The sequence below is a fragment of the Zootermopsis nevadensis genome, unplaced genomic scaffold (assembly GCF_977971745.1).
Source record: "Zootermopsis nevadensis isolate Lab colony 2312 unplaced genomic scaffold, Znev_1.0 Znev_ptg000028l, whole genome shotgun sequence".
Classification (NCBI taxonomy): Eukaryota; Metazoa; Arthropoda; class Insecta; order Blattodea; family Termopsidae; genus Zootermopsis; species Zootermopsis nevadensis.
In genome coordinates, this window is record NW_028259160.1 from 14560847 (window position 1) to 14583062 (window position 22216).

The 22216-nt window shown below is 34.9% G+C and overlaps 2 protein-coding genes across 16 annotated transcripts in view; both read left to right on the forward strand.

The window, feature by feature from the left end:
- The first annotated feature begins 5754 nt into the window (after positions 1 to 5754).
- LOC110832807 (neuroepithelial cell-transforming gene 1 protein) lies at positions 5755 to 16224 on the forward strand. Of its 5 annotated transcripts, none has more exons than XM_022070156.2 (9): positions 5755 to 6240; positions 7340 to 7410; positions 7833 to 8003; positions 8773 to 9006; positions 9099 to 9335; positions 10801 to 10957; positions 11848 to 12119; positions 13026 to 13188; positions 14030 to 16224. In XM_022070156.2, exons 1-9 carry the CDS (start codon positions 6180 to 6182, stop codon positions 14329 to 14331), a joined length of 1668 nt encoding a protein of 555 aa, XP_021925848.1. In that variant the 5' UTR covers positions 5755 to 6179; the 3' UTR covers positions 14332 to 16224. The 5 variants fall into 5 exon arrangements, with proteins under 5 accessions (XP_021925848.1, XP_021925854.1, XP_021925850.1 ...); XM_022070162.2 differs by having other exon boundaries at positions 8854 to 9006; XM_022070158.2 differs by having other exon boundaries at positions 5755 to 6172.
- Positions 16225 to 17088: 864 nt separating this feature from the next.
- beta-Spec (spectrin beta chain) overlaps positions 17089 to 22216 on the forward strand; it is a 65153-nt gene continuing 60025 nt past the window's right edge. For 10 of the 11 annotated variants that reach the window (XM_022070144.2, XM_022070151.2, XM_022070149.2 and 7 more), the window contains exon 1: positions 17089 to 17239. The gene's annotated coding sequence lies outside the window, so the exon portion shown is untranslated. The remainder of the gene's footprint in view (positions 17240 to 22216) is intronic. The other variant, XM_022070146.2, reaches the window with a different exon arrangement.

Genomic DNA, 22216 nt, shown 5'->3' on the forward strand with positions numbered 1-22216 from the left:
TTATAAAAACTGAAACATGTTGTGTAAAGGATGTTTCAAAATGTAAATCGATCAATCGATATGGAACATCAATGATATTTTATTATCTTAATTATAAGAAATTTTAAATATTGTGATAAGACGGATTAAAATAAATAATTGTTAGGATGTGACATGGCTGAGGTACAACCTATTCATCCTTTTACATTTCCCTGCACATTTCAAAGAATATTTTGGCAATAATAGTCTTTTTCAGAAATTGGTATGTTAAAGTAGATTTGTTGTTAATTACCTATCTAAAGAGTTTAAACTTTTATTGCATTCATATGAGTTAACTGCTTCTGCTTTGAATCAAGTGTGTGTGTAGAAGAGAAAGTATTTGTTTTGTGTTAAATGAGTAACTAGATGTATATTCATGTGCCCACATCTTACAGTGAAAATTTTTAAATGTAAAACATAACCTTTCTAAGTCTTAAATCATCACTTATGTTGGGTGACTAATATTCCCTTATGGAGGACTGTTTATAATAAATGGTAATTATAGTTATGTTGGGGAAAAGTGCTGTGCATATTTTGCAATGTGATTGTAATTGATTGTCATTCATTACTAGAAGAATAGAAATTAAGAATGAACTAATACAGAAATTCCCCCAGTACTGGGAGCAATAAATAACATCAAAAGTCTAAAGTGACAGAAACATTAAAAATAATAAAATTTTGCCTGGAATGGGTGGACTAAATTTGTTTGGCTGAAGATAGTGATGGGTTAAAATGTAAACTACTGATGCCTCCTTGACATGCCTCAAGGAGTCAGAATTACTGTAAAGCTTGCACTTGTACTTGTACTTTGTCTTTTTTGTTAACCGTGATTATATGATTGTAACATTCTGTTTCTTACCTGTCTTAGGGTCGACTTGTGGTGGAAACACGAAACATTTTAATAATGTGGATTCAACATCATTTACATCTGAACATGTTGCCCCTGCTGATGCGGATGCAACCACCATCACTCGTTACATCCACATAAAACACTCTGACTCACCTGTGCGAATATTCAAAGAGACGACTGTTTAGCTAAAACCAGAAGCACACTTTAAACTGACATCAATGCATTTATTTATTTAATTATTTATTTGTTCAGTGATTTATTTGTACCTTGACCTCAAACATTGCAGTATTCCTTTTAGATTATGGTATTTATTAACATTTAAAGACTTCAATTCAGGTATTTTTTTAATTGCGTTGATACACATTTGTATTATGCTATTAAGTTATACACAGTAAAACCTATCAAATGGACCAGGATTGAATTGCTAGGTGTTTGATCCCTGGTGAGTATGTTAGGAATTTATTCTTCACCATTATGTCTGGAATGGTTCTGAGGTCCATTCAGTGGATTTCAATGTCACTTTTCCCAGGAATTAACTCAACAATATTAATCTGACAACTTGCCTTCCTCTAGTGCTGTGGGAAAAATTTCACCCCAGCTTCTGACTTTTAATGGTATAGTGTTAACTTTACCTTTAGCTATTTATATTATAACATTCTGAATAGCAAGAAGAGTATGGGTTCTTCCGTAATATATCTGAACTGTGCTAACAAAACTACTGGCAGTCCCTTAACACTGAATTACCTGACCATGTCTCCATGACAGTTTATTTTCTTCTATGTATAGTCATTCTAGTTTTTATACGGATAAACTCAGATCAGTCAGTCAGGAAACAGTCTGGCTGTAAGTTGAACAACTGGAGGTATAGTCTTTTTCCCCACTTAATTTATAAATTTTGTGAACACATACTTATATTTCAGTGATAGTAGTAGGATGTTTTGAAATTCCAAGCTGCATTAGTTAGCATCATATGTTTACATGTAGAATTCAGCACCAGACCTAAGGTTGGTTCATGTTATCAGTGCTGTAAGTAGGATCATTGAATTTTGTGATGTTTTGCTTCAAGTGTTTTAGATTCAGTTTCTTAATAGAGTTCAATGTGTACTTATAACCCTCGTAAATAGCTGTAGTTGCCCTTGCTGTCACTTGGCCAACAGTTTTTTAAAAACTTTTAATTTTTACAGAAAAACAAAATCATAATTCCACTATTACCTGTCATTTGTAGAAGTTGTGCAACATATATGTTTAAATAATACAGTTTAAAATTAGTTTATGGTTGGCAGATGGTATACAGTGAGTGTCTAATTCTCTGAGACACTTAGCTACCTATTTCTATTTTGCTTCTCTAACTAGCTGCTGATTGATGTGTATGAGGGTTATTAAAAACCTTTATATCTGTGGGTCTGATAGTTTTATGTAGATTGTTCATTACATGTATAATTGTCATCAGTTAACCTTTAACATACAATCATAAATCTCTCATATAGGAAAACATAATGTCACTTAAAGGTGAGGGACAAACATACATAAGTTAGAGATCTGTGTTCGAAATATCAGATTGTAAGTTAAAGTGTAGCATAGAAATGTCGTAACTAATGTCAGTGTTTGTTTTGAATGAACATGATTTGTTACATTTTAATCTTAATTATCTTTTCAGTACTTATTGTGAGCAAAAGAAATAGTGGTTGTTCCAGATACAAATGAAAAGTTCAGTTCTTGAGTAACAATTGTTAGAAAGGGCTGTATAAGCCAAAAACCAAACTAGTTTAGGAAGTAGTAGTATTAATATGAATTACATCATTAAGTTTAGTTGATATGAAAATTGAACCAGCTGTCATTAGCAGACTTATTAATATACTGATGTCTGGCCCTAAATACCTATTGTATTGAAAAGTGTTCTTATTTATACAGTAATTATTTGAAACTTGAATGTAGTACTGTTAACCTTCTACTGGTATGGTGGTAAAATATGTTGTAACTGTTATGCTTGCTTCTGAGATACTGGCTTATATTTTTCTGTTAATTTTAATTTGCTTCTCAATTTCTAATTATCGATTTTGAAATTTGTCCACATAGCTGTATTGTTAGTAATGCCCTCAAAAATAAAACATCACAGTTTCATTGCTAAGGGTGTAATCCTGGAAGTTGTATGGTTATGTTATGCTGTCTATTGATATCCATTTGTCATTGATATTAGATTTTATCTTCACTGCCACCTTCTACAGCTTCATCACTTTCAGAGATACTACATTCAAGATTTGAACTATGGTCACTATCAGTTTCAAAGTTAGGATCTTCAATTATGACAGTTTATTCTTTCTTTTCTCTTTTAATGACCATACTTTTGTCTGACATTTCTTGTGCCTGTTAGTCAAAGTTAGGATTGTAAAAAAACAAAAACATCTTGGACTCTTTTCCTTTATCAGTTGAGTTGACTAGAAAGAATATACTGGTAACACTAAAAGGAATTAAGATTTCATGAATTCTTCTAACTGTTGCTGTTTTAGAGTGCATTCTGAGGGACACTGTATGGACTTTGAACTTTAAAAACAAATTAGCACAGACTGCAAAATTAATGGCACATTGTAGGAGGAAGGTGAGTGACTAGCAAAGAGAGCTGAGGGTACAGTCTCTCAGGCTCTACCATACAAGGTAAAGGCTCCTAGGCATTCAAGAAATCTGGAATTTTTTGAGTGGCTGTACATTATTAATTTTTATTAAATTATGTATTTAATAATTAATTTTTGGCCTTCAGTTGATATATGAAATATAGGTTATGTGGAGAATGCACATGGCTCCCTTTTACACAATACATTGAAATTGGAATTTTAATTCTTATATGATTAAAGATGTTGAAACCCTTGAATATTCTTATATAGGTTTATCGTTATGATTATGGTATATTGTTTTCTGCTGTCTGTGTATCATAGTATGTGTAACAGTATAAGTATGCAAAATTTATGCTTACTTTTCACAAATTAATATTTCTGTCAATAAGGTGGAATAATGAGAATAACGCGGGTAAAAAAGATAGTGCTATGTCAACATTCAGAAATTTTCTGTTCCAGGTATGAAGTGCTGTAAAGTGTAAAGGTCTCTTTTAAAATTTAGCAAAAACTATTCTACATATTCTATATTTATGAAATTTTATTTTCTGTTACTATAAAGTATTGAAAAAACAACTATGGGAGGATGCAAGGGTAACTGCCTGCTAATTCCATTTGGACTTGCAATGTCATTCAATAATTAAGCTATACCATCAAAATTATTTTTATAGAAACATTTTTTTAATGAAGGAACACTTGCTGACATGTAGGTAATTATATATAGGCCTGTATCTTCAGCTATAATTTGAAATTGGAAAATCACAGCAAGAAATGTGCTTCTGCTAACTTTGCACAGCAATTATGGATATTTTTATCAGCGTTGAATTACAATGTTATGTATTACAAAACTTCAGAGCAATTGTGCCCCAACCAAAAACATGTCACTTTTGTTTTATTATTATGATTGAATTAAGTGTGTAAACAGAGTTCTGTAAGACTGAGACCACAGTGTTACTTAAATTTTTATAAATAATAATACATATATCTTTTTTTATATATACCACAGTTGGAGCAGTGGTGTAATGTTCAGTTCAGTGCTAAACAGATGAGCTGCTCTGATAACATCATTTATATTGACATGTGTGGTATACTATATTATTCAGTGTCAAAATGCAGAGAGAAAACACTAGTTTTTTCAGTAACAGAACTAGAATTAATGGTCATTAAAGATCTATAAAAATACTAATCACATCAACTGAGTACAAAGTGAGGTTAAGTCGTCATATTCAAATTAAACTTGGAATTCTAAGGATAAAACAAAAAATCATTTTATTGTTTGTATATTTACACCTGAAGTAATGCCATTTATAACAACTGTAACATTGACATTTATACATCCGTATTTCTTAGTTTTAAGCAGATTTTCAGAGGGACTTTTATTAGAGAGTTAAATAATTTTACTTTTTTTTAAAATTAAAGATTAATTTCATGTCAAGGAATTTTTTACTTGTATGTTTTTTAGATTAGCATGTAACCTGCTTATCACCAAATTCCTTTGGAAAAATGCTAGTAAACCACTTCATGTTGAATCCATGCATATACTACTTTCCTATTTCATACTGCATTTAACTGTATTGCTGCTTAACCCTCAGGAGCTTACACTCTATATAGAATACTTATTCTCAACACAATATTATAGTGCATCCTGGCACTTCATTCAGGTTTGCTTCTGATGTTTGGACAGTTTTAATTAATTATATATATCAGGGCGATGAAGGAGGCAGCAAGGACCTCTGAAACATCGGTAAACTTCTACCAGACTACATGGTGAAACAACCCAGAAGACAGTCATATTGATTACCCTCATTACAAATTATAAACAGAACTTTGTTAAGTAATATAGTAATAAATAAATAGAAATATCAGAGTCTAATAGCACAACCAAACCCCAACAACTGATTGAGATTTCAGGTTCTCATGACCTTACTGAAAGTGTTTTTGTGTGGATCCTGCTTTTGGGTGCTGGCACCTTATAGAAGTTGGTTAATTACTGATGTTCCAAAGGACTAAAATATCTACAAGATCAGGGCTGAGGTGACGAATGTCAGGACGTGGGCATCTGGATACAAGATGGATCAGATCAGGGGTGAATAAGAGCCTGATTAAGTATGATTTCCCCAAATTCATTGAGTTTTATTTAAACATTACAGAACATGAGTATCTTATTTATTTAGTTGTCCCTATAACTTTAACTGAAGGCATTTATATAAAACCTCTTTTATTTTTTAATAAAAGGTGGCTGTACTTTGAGTTCATATTCGACAACTCTAATTTTGAAGATGTGTATTATACTTTGATGAAAAAATGCTGGTTCTGCCTACTGGTGTGTACAGCATAGGAAAAGGAACTGCTATAAAAATCTATCTTTCCTGAATCAGAATCGTTGAACAGACCGATTGAAAGTAATACCGTATATTTATCACGCCCAGAAGACAATCAGCTTCAAAATCATCGCCGTGAAAATCCCAAATCCTACACCGATGTTAGTTGCGCTAATCGCTTTGGCAGGCAGGTGCAATATATATTTAGGAATCTCTAAATCTATGCTAGTAGTGGATACTGATAGCCTTTGGTCAAATATTAATAGCGGCTGTAGGTTATGTCTGTCTTTAATCGATGGTGTTCGGCACTGAAGACTTTCTCGCTTTCTGTGAGTTTTACAATCTGTGATTTGAAAGGACCCGCTATAATTTGTTAGGTAATGAATGTGTGCGAAGTTAAAATACGTGTGGTTCGTGTTTTATTGTTTTCATGTTACTGTTGTTGGTAATGAACATACATCATTTGTAGTGTGTAATCAGCATTTTAGAGAGTGTATGGTAATAGAAGTGCAGAGCACTTTGCAGTTTTAACTCCCGTGTTTATTATTTTTATTCTACGGTTTTTGTAAAGAGGTGCCGCAGTAAACATCGGTTTTCCCATTTCTGCAGTTTCAAAACTCAGCTTTGCTATTTGTTACATCCTTTATACTTCCCATTGCATACGTGTGCATATATTGGTAGTTGATTTGTGCTGATTTGTTATTTCATGCTGAACTGGGAGTGTAGGTTAAGTAGATTGATTTATGCGAACGATTTTATTAATTACGTGGCATCCAGCACCGTTTGTTGCTGTTTTACAATGAGATGCATATACCATAATATCGATGTACATAATTTCACAAATGGACGTGAGAAATGCATTTAAACTTTCAGTCGAAAAACATAAAGGAAGAGATTGTGTGGTATGGATTGGGAATAATATTAAAAATTAATTTTAAGGACACATGACATGAAGATGTGGACTGGATTAATCTGGCTCAGTGATAGGCTTATGGGACTACAATAGTAAACCATAACATTTGCAGTACCAGATGGTCAGCAGGCTGATGCTGTCTTTAATGTCCAAAACCTCATGTACTTTCTCATGTAATTAATATAGTGGTAAGGTTATATGCAGGACACAGAAAGATAAGATAAGCTCATTTGGTATATTTATACATTATAAACACACGTATACCATGAATGTTTGGAGACGGTCAGTATAGTGTCTGATGACTGGACAACCAGGGTTTTATCCCTGGCAGGGGTAAAGAATTTTTCTTCTAACCTCTTTGTTCAGGCCAGCTCTGGGATCACCCAGCCCTCCTATTCAATGGGTACTAATATACTAATAGTCCTTTCCCCAGAGGTAAAATGCAGGCTGGGTGTAACCACTTCCTGATCACTCTAGTGCCAAGGCTAGGAAATAGTAGGAGCTATACCTATATGTTTTAAGAAGCGATTAATACAAGAACATACATAAACTTTCTAAAATGTTTTTATATTCTTTACTTGATGGCTGTGTTTAGAAATATAACTCCCATAATTCTGGTTTATTTTTATAGGAGGCACAATGGATGATGATCCTACTTCCTTGAAAGACTTTTTTGTGGAGCCACAGAAGGGATTTTGGTTGGTGAGTGAAATGCAGTCTGTTCTGTGACCATGTCACTGTTGAACTGGAAACTAAATGTATGATTTTATGCACCTGTTCTTGGCAGTAAAAGTCTTCAGTATTAATCATTGTACCATGATCATATTCCATCCATCCTTAATTCTTAACACATTTATACTCAGAAAACATTAGATGATATGCAAGGTTTGAAAGTTGAATAATTGAATTCTATAAAGAGAAAGTAAATCTAAGTGCACACTGTCACTTGTTGAACCATCAATTTTATATAATTGTGGTAGCAACCATATCACCCATTGAAATGTTTTGAGGCATTAATTATGAATACAAACATGTGCTTGGCTGATGAATATGAGAATTTGATTGGCTAATTGCTGTTGTTGATTTTACTGTGGAGCTGAAGGTAATTTACTGCATTATTGCAGAGAAAACGTAAGAGAAGAAACAGTGATGCTGTTAGTATGTGTTCATTGGACCTAACTTTGGCTCCTGAGCCGGAGAACAAGAGGAAACGACGATTATCAAAAGTAGCTTCCCTAGCCAACTTGTTGTCCACACCAATGAGGCCTGTAATGAAAATTGGTGCCTCTCTTCAGGTTTGTCGTGCTGTAGAATTTTATTTACAGGTTTGTCATTCTATAGAATTTTCAAGCCAGGTTTGTAAACCTTTCCTCCTTGAATTGTCATGCATTCACGTTGTGATACTGCATAGTGATTCCTCTGGCAAATTAATTTTATTGTTATGCATTCTTTGCACAGAATGTACAGAATCATGTCTCTCTACCTGTCTGCATGTTACATCTCTGAAACTACTGAATAAATTTTTATTAAATTGGATACTGAGGAATCTGCACTCGAAGTTGTTGGATGAATATAATTTTGGTTTATGGTGGTCAAGTGTAACCCATATGTTTAATTAAGTTAAAATTAAAACTTTATTGATTTTTTTGAAAACCAGTTATGATACATATTATTTGTATGGCACATAGAAATACAGATCTTATTAAGATATATGACTTTTATTTGAACTGTTTTAATTATGCAGATTATTTAACAAAATATAACCACTGTCTGGAGCTGAGGTAGGCCAGTCAGTACACTGACTTAATATGACTGGTGGAATATAAAAATAAGAATACAAAGAAACTGTTTACACAATAAATGACACTAGTGTGTAAACCGTTTGTATACTTATCTTTATATTTTAATACACTACACTGTATGCAAAGTTTTAAGATGACTGGCTGAGCTAGTCCTTACCATATAAATTAGATTCCCATATTATTTTAACAAATCTTTGTGTATAATTTAGAGCCATCTTTTCATTACAAACTATTGACATGCAGTTCTATTAAATATATGCAGCGCTCTTTCGCTGGAGGCCGAATGGACTCTCCATCCACTTCTACTTCACCCAGGTCATCATCACCTTGTAATTTTCTTCAGCGCTCATGTAGCATATTAAGGACACCTGCCACCAACTCTCAGCAGATAGCAACGCTTCGGCATGCAAAACAGCGTCTGACACGTTGCTGGAGTCAAGCCATTGCACGAAATAATACCATGGAGCTTGGCTTGCAAGAAGTTAAACGTCAAGAGGTACTGTAAACTTCTGAGTTCTAAATATTTGTGTATAGTTGTTTTTTTGTCAGGGTTGAACTCCATTTCTGAACTTGGAATATTTCTTATAGGCAATATATGAGTTGTGGAGTGGCGAAGATGGAATTGTAGAAGACCTTGAGTTTGTACAGGATAAATACCAGAGCTCCATGATGCAACTTCATCTTCTTTCAGAAGAGGAAGCACAGTGTGTCTTTGGAGGAATAGACAACCTACTCAAGATCCATCGTTCCTTGCGCGATAATCTTGTTAGCCTCCGAAATTCAGCTGGTATCACTGAAAGTGTTGGTAAAACATTACTGAATTGGGTAAGGTCTTTTGAAAATTAAAAGCATTACAGAAAATGTTAAAAGTATATTTAAATCACACAAATGAATGTGAATACAAATTGAAATATGATTTCTTAGTTAACACTTTGAATACAACATTTTTTATGCTCTGTTTGGATGCTAAAATATTTGGGTATTACTGACTTGGAAGCCTGCCACTGGACCTTGTTCTAAGCCACTTCTTTCTTACTTCCTTAAGAACTATTTGAAAATGAAATTTTAGCTATGGGGTATCTTTAACTAGAATTTAAAATTGACAAGCAGCTCTTAGTAAAGTAATTGTGTATGCAGTTTAGGCTGTTGTAGAATTTTTTCCTTGGGAAACATGACTTCACCAAAATTCTGTATGTTTCTTGTCACACTGTTAGACATACTATCCACAGATCACGAGAAAAACCCTGCTGAGGGAAGTCGTTTCTGGTGCGGTGCGGGGGAAATGTTACTTATCAGCTGGACTAGAGGGCTGCTATTGGTGGGAAGTGTGATACGTCAGAGTTTTATGCTATTACACACAGACTGAAAACATCAAGCAGTTAAGAGTAGCGTGTAGTGAGTGCACCTCTAATGTGTTCTGCGGGTGTTGCGATAATATTCTAGATTAAATCAGTGTGCCGCTGTGAGGTAATCTTAAAGCTGTACCCATTAGAACACATGAAAACCTGTCGTCTGTTGTTCGTTCAGTGGTTGTGGAACGAATGCTTTTAGGGTCGGTCGTCACTCACCGCGAAATCTTGCGCATATATCAAATTCCTAGCAGGGATTTTCTCCTGATCTATGGACTGTACATTGTGCCTAACAAATCTATACACACTTAATTCACCTTTATTTTTTTTATGTAACATTGGATAAGATGGAAGATGATTTTCAGTGGTCATTTGGGAAGGAATAGGAATTAAGGTGCTGTTAATGAATGTTCATTGAGTGTCTTACAGAGTAGTCAGTTCCTTGAACAAAATTGAAACTGGTTATCTTCAGACACAAGTCAGATTTTGCTGATAGAATGTGGAACTATTATTTTGTTTGAATTATGAATCTATTCTATCTGCATATTTTAGGAGGGAATATTTTTTAATATTTTATAAGTTGTTGTATTATAACTTTGGAATTTTGTAATATACTCATATAATTGGGTATTTGTAGAAGAATATATGCATAGTTGTTTGAAAGTACACAGTTTTATCTGTTCATCATTTTTAAAACACTATGTTGTAACAGTTTCATTCATCTTACTGTGGAGAAAGGTTCTTTAGAGGTTAGTGTAAATTTCTGGGACCAAATAAAGGAAAATATCTGCAAATGACGCTAATCCATTGTTCAGATAGAATGCCATTTAATAATTGACATAGCCTAGCCTATAAATTGATATTTTCTTCTTGAAATATAAACTCTTCACTTCCTCTTTGAATGTTCTGTGCAATTTAAAGTTTATTATTTCATATGATAGATTCCAGGTCTTAACTGCTACATTGGGCACTGCTCAAATCAAGTGTGGGCTAGAGCACTATTAGAAGAGAAGAATATTAATAAACGTTTTCAGGAATTCTTAAAGCAATGTCTCGAATCTTCATTCAGTAGGAGATTGGATCTGTGGACCTTTCTGGGTAATGTATAATACATATCTAGCCTCTGATTTACAAATTTTACTGTCTGTTTTTCCTTGTAAAACTGTTTCATTAATTATGTCTGTGTTCTGGTTCCAAGATATTTTGTTGGATTTGTTTGTTTTAACAAGTATGAGTATAAATTGGACTCTAAACTGTTTTTAGTGTTTATATTGTAATTGTAAAAAGAATTAAATACTTCTGTGAGCTTTGGAAAAACAATAGTGACAATACAGCTGTGTATGTGTGGATTTGTAAAAGGGCAGCAGCATGCTGTAATATCAAGCAAATATCCTGTTTACCATACCTAGGGAACACATGTAATTGTGTACAATAGAAGGACAAAAATCTAGATCTCCTGTCTGAAGCATGCTGGATAAGCAATACAGTAGATTCCAGTTAATCAGGGCAGCCGTTTATTTGGGGCAAATCTTAAAGAACAAACCTTTTTAACTCTTTACGTGGAACTTTGCATAATTGGGCCTGAGTGTTCTAGTCCCAATGGTCCCAGTTAACTGGAATACACTGCATGTGATTTTGACCATTCCATTTAAGTCCTTTGTTATACTGTTGGATCTTCCTGATAGCATATTCAGGAGTATAATTTAAAGTTTTGGAATATGGGATCTTCTTGTTCAACTCCTTGTGGACTAGGAATATATGAGACAAATGTATACAGACATCATTAGACTTGTCCATAAACATGTTACCTAATTCGAGTTTTATGCAAAGATGAAATGTTCTTTTCATTTACGTCCACATGTTTCATCCCTGGAACTGCAGAGTGAATATTGATGAAATAATTGTTTGACATTCACTTGAATAGTATGCATTATTTTGGGTGGTATTTCAAGGACTCGGTCACAACAGTCATCCTTTTCAATTTTCAGATGTGCCACGATCCCGGTTGACAAAATATCCACTGCTAGTTGGAGAGATACTAAGGCATACACCAAGTGGCCATGAGGATGTAATCCCTCTGTCTAAAACTGCTTCAGCACTAACACTGGTGCTGCAGCAAACTGATGTTGCAATTGGTGCTGCCGAGTGTAGACTCGTGTGTACCAGGCTGCAGTTTCCACATGATCATTCCTCTAGGGATCTGGTTGATAAATGTACGGCAGTTCTTTGTTCTGGAGAACTTAAAGATCGTCGTGGAACAGTAAGGAAAATTGTATCTGCTGAAATTTGTTACTTTACAAATGATTTAATTTAATCTGTTTTGCTTGGTTTGTGGGTGTTTGAGAATAGTGCTGCGGAGAATATTTGAGAGGAAGTAACATCAAGATGGGAGGAAATTACGAGGAGCTTTGCAGTCTGTGCTTTTCACTGGGTGTTATTAGGGAGATCAAATCAAAGAGGGTGAAATAGGCTGGAAGATGAGAAATGTAAACAACATTTTAGTCAGGTATAGTGAGATTTCAGGTTGTTGTGGCAATGAGTATGAAGGTGGTTGTCTTTTGGTATGTTGCATCATGTAGTCGTGGAGATGTTGACTGATGTATCAGAGGAGCATACTGCATAGGTGGGAGGGCAACATTAAAATGGTTCTTAAAGAAATTGAGTATGAATGTCTTGAATTGAATTAGCTCAGGATTAGTTTCAGTGATGGGCTCTTTTGAACGCAGTAATAAACCTTTCAGATTCCTTAAAAGGTGAGTAATTTCTTTATCAGTCAACTGAGTGGCAGTCAGTTTCTCAAAAAGTACTCTAGCCTGTAGAGTTGATATTCAAGCCAAATACTGCTGAATATAAATAAGTAAAACATTTTTGTTGCATGAAAGACAGAGAATTTGTGACTAGCTGAATCATTATCAGCTTCTCAAGGCATGTTCTACTTGGAGATATGTTACTGTGCAAGAAGTAACTGCCAGTGTTAAATTGGAACCTGTCCGGAATGAAGCATGTTCAGGTTGCTTGGAATTCTGTTCTAAAATCTACTCCATTACTTATGAACTATGACTGTGATCTGTATCATATCTTCCTATATTATGTTAGATCTCTAAGGAAAACACTATTCCATTCATTTCATATAAGTAATTAACATGGAATTGCTTTTGTTTTACAGAAATTTAATTGCTTCTTGTTTGATAAATGTTTTGTTGTGACTCGCATCTGCCGCCCTTCAGTTAAGTTCACTGTATGTGCTCCTATTATACCAGCAGAGCAGATTACTTTTGAGGAAGTTGAGCTGAGGGGAAGGAGTGCAGGATCTGAAACAGCTCGTACTGGTGAGTCTCCTATTCATCAGTGGTTCAGTCTGGCAAACATATTATAGCATGTTTTATTTATATTATTATTGGTTAATGTTATTAAAGGAACTGGAAATTTTTATCATAAACATAGAATTCTGTGTTATTATCTATAATAAGTTTTCTGGTCATTTGAAAGGACAAACTGATTTCATATATAAAGAGTTATTTGTCAGTGTGTATTTCATTAGCATTTTAATTCAAAAGCTCTTTTACAATAAAACTTAAAGGAAAATTAATTTTCTGGAATATCTGCAGGAACAGTAAAATCTAATTTTTGTTCTCATGCTACCATTCACTTTTTCTCATCTTGTATCCATGAACTTTAAGATTAAAATAATTTTACCTGTTGTTACTCTCACCTTGTGGGAATAAAATGCAATTGAGGGTGCTTAAGAACAAATTACTGAGGAGTAAGTATAAGTGTGAGGAGGAGGCTCAGAAGTATAAGGAGTTTCATAAATTTAATTCTCTGCCTGTTACTAAGGTGATAAATATATGGAGGATGATATGGGCGTGACATGTAGTGCACATGGGAGAGATTAAAAGTTTTTGTAAAGTATTAGAAAACTAGCAGGGAAGAGACTTTGAAACATACAGGTGTAAGTGGGAGGCTTATATTAAAATGGCTCTTAAAGGAATATGGTATGAAGGTGAGGACTGGATTCAGGTGGCTCAAAATATTTTAGAGATGTGAACTCCTGGAACATAGTGATGAATCTTGGGTTTCAAAAATGGAGGGAATTTCTTGACCAACTCAGTATCAGCTCTTCAAAAATGACTCTGCTCAGTGAAGTAAAAATGAAACTGTTTTCTTCAGGCCAGGCTGCTTTCCGAGTAGGATTTAAAGATGCTGCTGTTGGAAGTCATCGCATCTTTGCTGCCACCAATGAGCACGTTAGAAAACACTGGATGTATTGCATGAAACAAGTGACATCTTCACAGGAAAACATCAAAACAAAAAGTTCATCTCCACCTGAAGCCAAGAAAAAGATTAAATCTGTTGTGCCTTGTAAATGTATGAATAAGTCTGTGTTGAATGGAAATAATTCTCAGTTTACCCGTCCATTCAGACAGCGAAATAGGGTAAGTAAAAGTGTTACAAGAGATAATCTTGTCTGATACTGTATTCAAAGCAGATTATCAGGAAATGAAGTATTTTTGTAAGATACACATTTATTGAATGTGTCAAAGTATTTCTGCATAGTATATTTAATGAAGTAGCTAGATATACTCATAATTTACAGTTGGTAGTTTACAAACTTCACAAATTTTCACTTTTACATTTGTTATTCTGATAGTTTTTTAGTATATTTACAGTATTCACTTCATATTATGGAAACATACTGATATGTTTTGAATAGATTCTCTGGAATAATTTTTTTGCCTTTATTTTGCTTTAATGTTGTTGAAGAGTAGTCAGTCACTCAATTTATAACATCTTACTTGGCAAAGTTTTGAATTTAGGTAGTTTTGGACTTCAATGCTGTTAATCTTTATTATGCAGGAATAGGGGGTAAAGACCATGTAATATGGGGCTACCAACTTTTCCAGGGTTTATAGTGTAGTTGTATGCTTGGAATATGTGATGGCAAATGGCCAATAAAGGTTAAAATAATTCCAGAATGATATGAATTTTAACTCTTTTTGCATAGTCAAATTCACAGCAGGCAGCAGCAGTATGTGTCAGTGCATTATTGCTGATCATTCTCAATCTGAATTTGTCTACCAGTCGTACATTTAAATGGCAGAAGTCTGGAATGCAGAATATCCAGAACCTCAAATTTTTCAAAGTACTTTTCTGGAAGTATTACTAGATGGAGTAGATACAGATAAGTACAAATATGACTTGGCAGGATAACTACAGTAAACTGTTAGCAAAGTTGTCAGAATAACATTTTATCAAATAATACACATGTATTTACTCTTGCAGTATTAATTCAATTTGTTTTTTTCATTTGAAAGAATGTTAATGCTTAAATGGTTTTCCAAAAGTCCTTTCTAAAGTATTATCACATTACCCTGAATATTTTCAGGTGTTTCAGAATGTTTCCATTTCAGAGAATATTAATGTTGCTAATGTGAATTGGGTCAAGTCTGGCAAGTATGTGGGCCTTCCAATACTGTTATTTGTTTTTTGGCTAAAACTCACTGTACTGGAAGTGCTATGTTGGAAGGAGCATTATCATGATGCAAAAACTATTTATCCAACCAAAGGTTTGGTATTTTTCTGTGAACATGCCACTGTAAGTGTGAAAGTAATGTTAATTATGTATTTGTTTCGGGGAAACAAATGGTTAACGGATAATTATTTTGATGTTAAAACAAGTTATAATTCTGGTGTACTTGCCAGATTTTATTCTTTGCCCTGTAACCAAGGTAACCACTGCTGCTCACCAGATTTTAACTCTCCATGTTAACAGTTCAGAGGTATGCTAGTGTGATGTACAACTTATTGGACCACACGTCAGACATGACACACTAACTAACTAACTAACTAACTAACTAGATGGCTTACCGAACCCGAAGGTTCATCACCGAATTAACCAAAGCCCTCCACCGGACCCTGTCCTGGGCCAACAAAATCCAGTTTCCTTACACTCCTATCTCCCATAGATCCCGCCTGAGATTATCCTCCCATTCAGACATGACACACAGTCAAAAAAAGTTAATTGTTACTAACAGTTTGTGAGGCCTGTATTTGTAACTAAATTTCACTGATAGGTCTACATGTAATGTAGCCAAGATATACTTACTCATGTAACAATTGTAATGTGTAATTTTAACTCTCAATACATTTCTGGCTTTTATATATTTTAACATTTTATGTAATTAAGTTGCATAAGAGGTGCTGTATTTTGTATAAATAAGGTCTCATGATGGCATGCAGTTGATGCGAAAGCATGAAACCTTCAACACTGATGTATTTTGTAACAAGTTGTTTTTTATCACAGAAATAAAAATAATCCAGCTGTTGTGCTGTGTTTCTACTGTGAAAGATCTGTGGAATGGAAATGAATTGTTCTGTTTATTTCAAACATCACCCCAGACATTTCATCTAGTCAGTGCTTTTTGTTTTATAGGAAAGCTTTAACTATTTTTATGATCTCATGTTTTGAAGAAAGCTTGTCAGTACTACCTGCCTCCACAATAACAAAAAGCATGTGATTGTTCGGTTAAAAGTGTTTAGAAGTGAACATAGTTGAAGGTCAGTTGAACATAAAAAATTGTAGGAGGTACAATATAAAAATGGTTTACGTTCAGGAATGAGGTCGGAAATGTGTGAATATCCATTTGTTGTTATATTTGCGGAAATGGTGCGTGAATCTTCTCAGTAACCTACTCGTTTTCCATTATTGGGCAATTTTACTTTTGTGCTGTCTGTATGTAAACAGATGTTTTAACAAGACCGCTTTGCCACATTCTGTTTGGAAGAGGAAGTGCCAGTTTTTGCATGTAACTTGATCGTATGACATCTTGACCTAGTTTTATGTAGCGTCAAGGTTTGGTTATCTTCTTGTTTTATTTTAAAGATGCAGTGAGAGCATTTCATTGCTACATATTTTAACACTTTTGTACATATGGATTTTAAATAATATCTTTATGGACTAAGATTAAAATTTTTGTTTTTTGACCATTACCACGCCCACTTTCATTTTTGAACTCATTCATCACATGCCATACCGGCCGATGACATCATTGATAATTATATATTCATACGCGGAAGACCTAGACAATTTTAAAGTCGGTAAACTTAAAGACGTATTTTTAAGTGTGTAGTTTTTATAACTATTTTGAAAGTACACTTCACTTGAATATTTGATAAGTGGCAATTTGTCAGTATACAATTTAATTATGAACTAACTTGATTTGCGGAGCCACGCGGTTTTACAGCAGACGATAGATGGTTGCGCGTTGGTCGGGTTGGGTAGATGAAGTTTGTTGTCGGAGTGGTTATAGTAATAGTGTCTTATTAAGGGAATTAAACATCGTGTGATAAATTTACTCTATCTGTTTCAAGAAGGAAGAGGTAAGAGATTCGAAGTGTGTGATTTGTTTAATAATTTTATGATATTTGAAGGTTTGGCCTGCTGTACGTACTGCTGCCAAATTAGGCCTTTACACCCTCAATTATGCTGTTGGACTGTATAGTAACTATTTGATCAGCGTCGAGAATTCTTAAAAGATGATACACTCTAGGTGTTGCTAAATTTATCTACTACTGCGTAGACGAAACAATTTAATTGGCTTTCGGTAGAAAAAAATGTTTATCACAGCCACTACAGAAATACATGTACATACTGTTCCAGAGGTAGATATGCATGCAGGTATTTAAAGCTGAGGAACTGAGGAAAACCATAAGCTTTAGGAATTACTTAGCTCTCTATATCTCGAGTTTTTGTATGATATGCTGTATTTTAGAAGCAAAGATTCTCCTGAACTTGCGGAGACAGTTAACTACTATGAGATTTCAATAGTTGAATTGTTACATTCATTCAGAATAGTGGATTGAAGGAATTAAGCAAAATAGTGCATATCTACTTATTTTATCTAGTTCTAGTAAGTCTTAGTATCTAACTTGGTCTCTAGTATTTAACTCTCAGTCGAAACCAATACTTTTTTTTTCCTTTTGCAGATGATACTAATATTATTATTTCACATCTATTAATTGACTGTTTAAAAATTTGCATGAATGTTGTTTTTGCTAGCTTGAACAAATGAATTAAAGCCAAACAAAAGAAATTGCATGAAATATTTTGCTTCTGACAAAAATTGTGATTACTGATCACTTTCCTAGAAGTGACATTATGTCAATTGGAGAGAGTGCTTATGTTCTCTAAAATTTTCTAAAGTACAAATAATAATGAAAAATGATTGTAGTTTATTAATAGTTTATGTGTATAGGAGATTCATCAGCTGAGTTATTCTTCTTATCATGAAGTTGGGCCTGTAAATGACCTGCTTTGAATATAACTATCTTCTGGGATTTTGCACCTTGTAGTCTGGTAGAAACTGAAAAATGTTTCAGATATGCTTATTGCATCTGTCATCAGGGTGATAAGTAAATTGACCTGAAGTTGGAGGCAGTAACCACCTCTGAAATGTTGGCCACTTTCTGCCAAACTGCATAGTTCAACATCATAGAAGACAGTTGTCTTTATACTGACTGCTGTGAGAACCTGAAATCTCACAATGACTGTTTTGGCAACCATTTGGTTGTCTGTTCAACCCTTTAAAGTCCTCTGATACCTGTATTCAATAACTGCACTTTTCCTCACACTGTATTTTTGGGTTTTGTATGATTCACTGATTAAACCAATTATTTCTGTAAACAGCATTAATTAGTTCATATTTGTATTGTATCTACTTTGGAATACCAACTGAATCTTTATATATTATTAGATGGATTTGGGCTACAAAATGTTGATGTGTTGTCCAAGGGGTCTATTATCAGGAAGTTGTTTTGGTTGTTGACCACACCCTTGTAGATGGTATGACTTAAAATGCATTATTTCAGTGCTTCCCTGAATTGTTTACTGTTGGTGGATAAATTTTTAATTTTGTGGGAGAGCTTGTATAATTTTACTAGTAGACTCCTTTTTGGTAGACTATAAGGTTGACATGTGGTCTGTGTAGATCATGTTTTTGCCATGTGTTGAATGCATGAATCTGTGTCTGAGTTTATTAGTTATAGATGAGGGCCTTGCTGCCTCCATCAGGGCTTTGATGATGGAGGCAGAAAGGACCTCTGAAACGTTGGTAAACTTCTACCAGACTACATGACATAACAACTCAGAAGACAGCCATATTCAAGGTGTTTTGTGTTACTCACAGTGTTGAACAAATTTTTGATAATGAAAAGCAAGTAAACCTTTCTTGCACCTGTTCCAAGTATGCAAGGAATGAAGTTAGATGTTAGTTGTTTTATATGAATATGAAAGTTGATCTCTTAACTTGAGGGAAACTTTTTTTAGAAAGGCTGAGGAGAATATAGGATTGTTTGATCATTGATTAAGTTAGACAATTTGGTTTCAGATTTTTTATTGAGTGTATACTGCATTAGATTCTGGAGTGCGTGTGTTCTATTTTATGGAAAGATATTTTGTAACTCAACAAAACAAATGTAATGTAATGTCTGCAATTGAACTAGTGCTTTGATAATGTTGACCCTGTTTAAAGTGTAGGCAGTTCAACCTGACTCCTTAGAGGATGTGCAGGATGCCCCCCCCCCCCCCCCCGGCTGCCATGAATATGGGGTCCAGTGACACAATGTTGATCTGTTCCTGCCCTTGTTATGCAAGTTGTCTATGTTGTGTGCTGAGGGTTGTATTCCATATGTATTGAGGGCTGCATTCAAGAATTAAGGTTGAGTCCGGATTCATGAATTATGATACTCATTTAGTTTGCCTGCTTTTGTAACTAATTATCTCCCACAGAGCAGAGTTGTTGAAAAGTTAGTAGTCACTTAGCTTCTAGCACTTGTTGTTTTTCATGGAGCCTGAAGGCCCTACTGTGTTCTCTTAAGCTTGAGGATGAATCCATACCACTTTCCCATAACATATATTTTTGTATTATCCACCCGTGTATGCCTGTATCTTGCAGGTGGTCTCCACTGTACAGGTATTTTACCAATGTTTTTTTTATTACATATTTTTAGTATCTGCGATGCATGGTTCATGTCCCACTCACCTCGTTAGTGATTTGACCATCGTGATATTTGGTGTAGGCTTCGTGTTTAATATAATTCTCTGAAGTGAATGGATATACCAGTGGCCATGTCTGTCCGCCCATATGTTATATCTCTGAAACTACCGAATAGTTTTTGGTTGAATATCGTACTGAGAACATAGAGCAATATTTAAAGTTTAGCTATTTTAATTTTGGTTCTTGTCGGTACAGTGTAACTACTTCGCACAAATCAACTTATAGCGTTCACGAAAACTACTCATTGCACGATAAATAAATAAATAAATATAGCAAAGGTCTACAGTCTTTATATGAACCATTTTTCGGTGCTGTGAAGTGTTAAACGAAGTACAAGGAAGTTATTTGTATTATTCATTGTGATACCTGCAATGTCATTAGCTTTGCGGTAATGGGATTGTTTCTGCAGTAAATGAGTAATGAGGTAGCCTGTAATCTAAATAAGATTTTGTGGTACTGTAGTTTGTAGTAAGTGCACTTTTGGAATTTTGAGCCTGGAATTGGCATTTTTTATTAAAAGCTCTACAGCCGGTTGTTGGCATTGGTAATCAGCTGATTTTTCTTGGTGTTCTACTCCATTTGAATTTGCCATTAAATGAGTCACAAGCTGTTTCGTCTTGCATTCTTCCATTTCACCGCTCGTAACCATCGTCGACCCCATTTTCGCTAAATAAGTCCGGTAGTTGATACAGTGCCGTTAACTTACAGATCAGCCATTGAATGACTTTCAGATGGTGACAGTTTCAGCAGGCATACAAAAAGCAGCTGTTACAGTCGCTGCCTCTCTCTCATCTTGTCATCTTGCCAGGGTGTGGCCTCTTTCCGTCGGCTAAATTGTAAAATGAGCCTGGTTAGATCAGTCATTATAGTGACTGGATGCGGGGCTGGACTACCGAGGTTCGCTTCTCGACAGGGGCAGGGATTTTCTCCCGTCTAACTAGTATCAGGGCTTGTTTCGTCGGTGGTGAAGCAACTGCCGCTTGGCGCAGAGAACTTCAATCTTTGTTTACATTTTACCCAAACTGTAAAAGTTGTTAATCAGGAGGAAGTAAACCGACTCTAGGAACGTTTTGTTAAATGTCTCCGGAATGTGAGTGCCGTTTTCTGTGCATTGGAATGAACGTTGGAAGTTACAACATTGAATATTAACTCCACTGTATAGAATCATTAATCAAGAAATCCACCAATTTTGTGGGACTCAAAGACTCATTGCTGTGTTCATCAACGTTCTCAGTAAGACTTAATTCTGTGCCTGCTAATTCCAATCTTACTTTCACACTAATTTTTCTAATATCTGCTTTAATATTATCCTCTCATATACACGCGTATATCTGCAGTTTTTCTCTTCGCCTAATTTTTTTTTTGAGAAGCATTTTGTGCCATTTCTCGTTTCTGTGTGCGTGCTGTGGTCCACCCCTGTCGTCTCTCGTGATTGTCAACTTAATTACGCGACATGGGAGCTCTTAGTTGTGTCAAAACAATTTTTTGGTTTAGCAGTCGTATCGATGTTAGCTGTGCACCGTGTATAGATAATTAAAACATATTGGTTTTATTAAACTGTGGAACCATTAAAAAGTAATTGATTAATTCATGTAGGTTCTGGGGCACCTACTCCAGTATTCTTTTCACCTGTTGCTGCATAGTAAAGCTGTTGCAGTCTCCAGGAGAGTCGCCATGTTTCTACCAGTAGGCAGGTGACAAGATCAAGGCAGAGGAAGGGCTGGGAGAATCAGTGGAGCATAACACCGTGGGGTCAGCGACTTGGCACACTATTTACGAGACAAGGGAACCAATACATTTAATTTCCAGCATCCGACATACACATTATCGGGCCCGTAAAAGAACAATCAGCACAGACAGAGTCGTATTCGTTTAAATGTGGATTTTCCGACGTCCCGCTAGGCATGACACGTCTTCCCGTAATCAGAGAACTCGTTTCTTTGCTTCCTTGCGCGAAATCCATGAAATGCGCGCGGTATGAATAGACAGTGACCGTTCTTTTGTTTCATGAAGTGTGGTACTGGATGTAAGGATCAACCATGAATCTTCCAACCTTGGCATATAAGGAAAATAATGACACACACTAACCATGCCCGTATGATATCAGAGTTTCTTAAAGGTGTGTCTAATTCTTACGAACGTAATGTTCGTGTAATGTTTTATTTATTGGTTCGTTAAATTGTAACAATAACTGCGAAGGCACGAGAAACATTTCACCTTTACTTTAGAGGAATAGATTCGTAATATTATGTAATTCTAATCAAACTATCATCACCGCGTTTGTAGTAAATAATGATGTTTC

Coding starts and splice junctions, on each gene's coding strand:
- LOC110832807 (XM_022070156.2), top strand. CDS start 6,180: ATGTGTGCGAAGTTAAAATACGTGTGGTTCGTGTTTTATTGTTTTCAT. Junction 6,241..7,339: donor TTTTCATGTTACTGTTGTTG/GTAATGAACATA, acceptor TTATTTTTATAG/GAGGCACAATGGATGATGAT. Junction 9,336..10,800: donor GTAAAACATTACTGAATTGG/GTAAGGTCTTTT, acceptor TTCATATGATAG/ATTCCAGGTCTTAACTGCTA.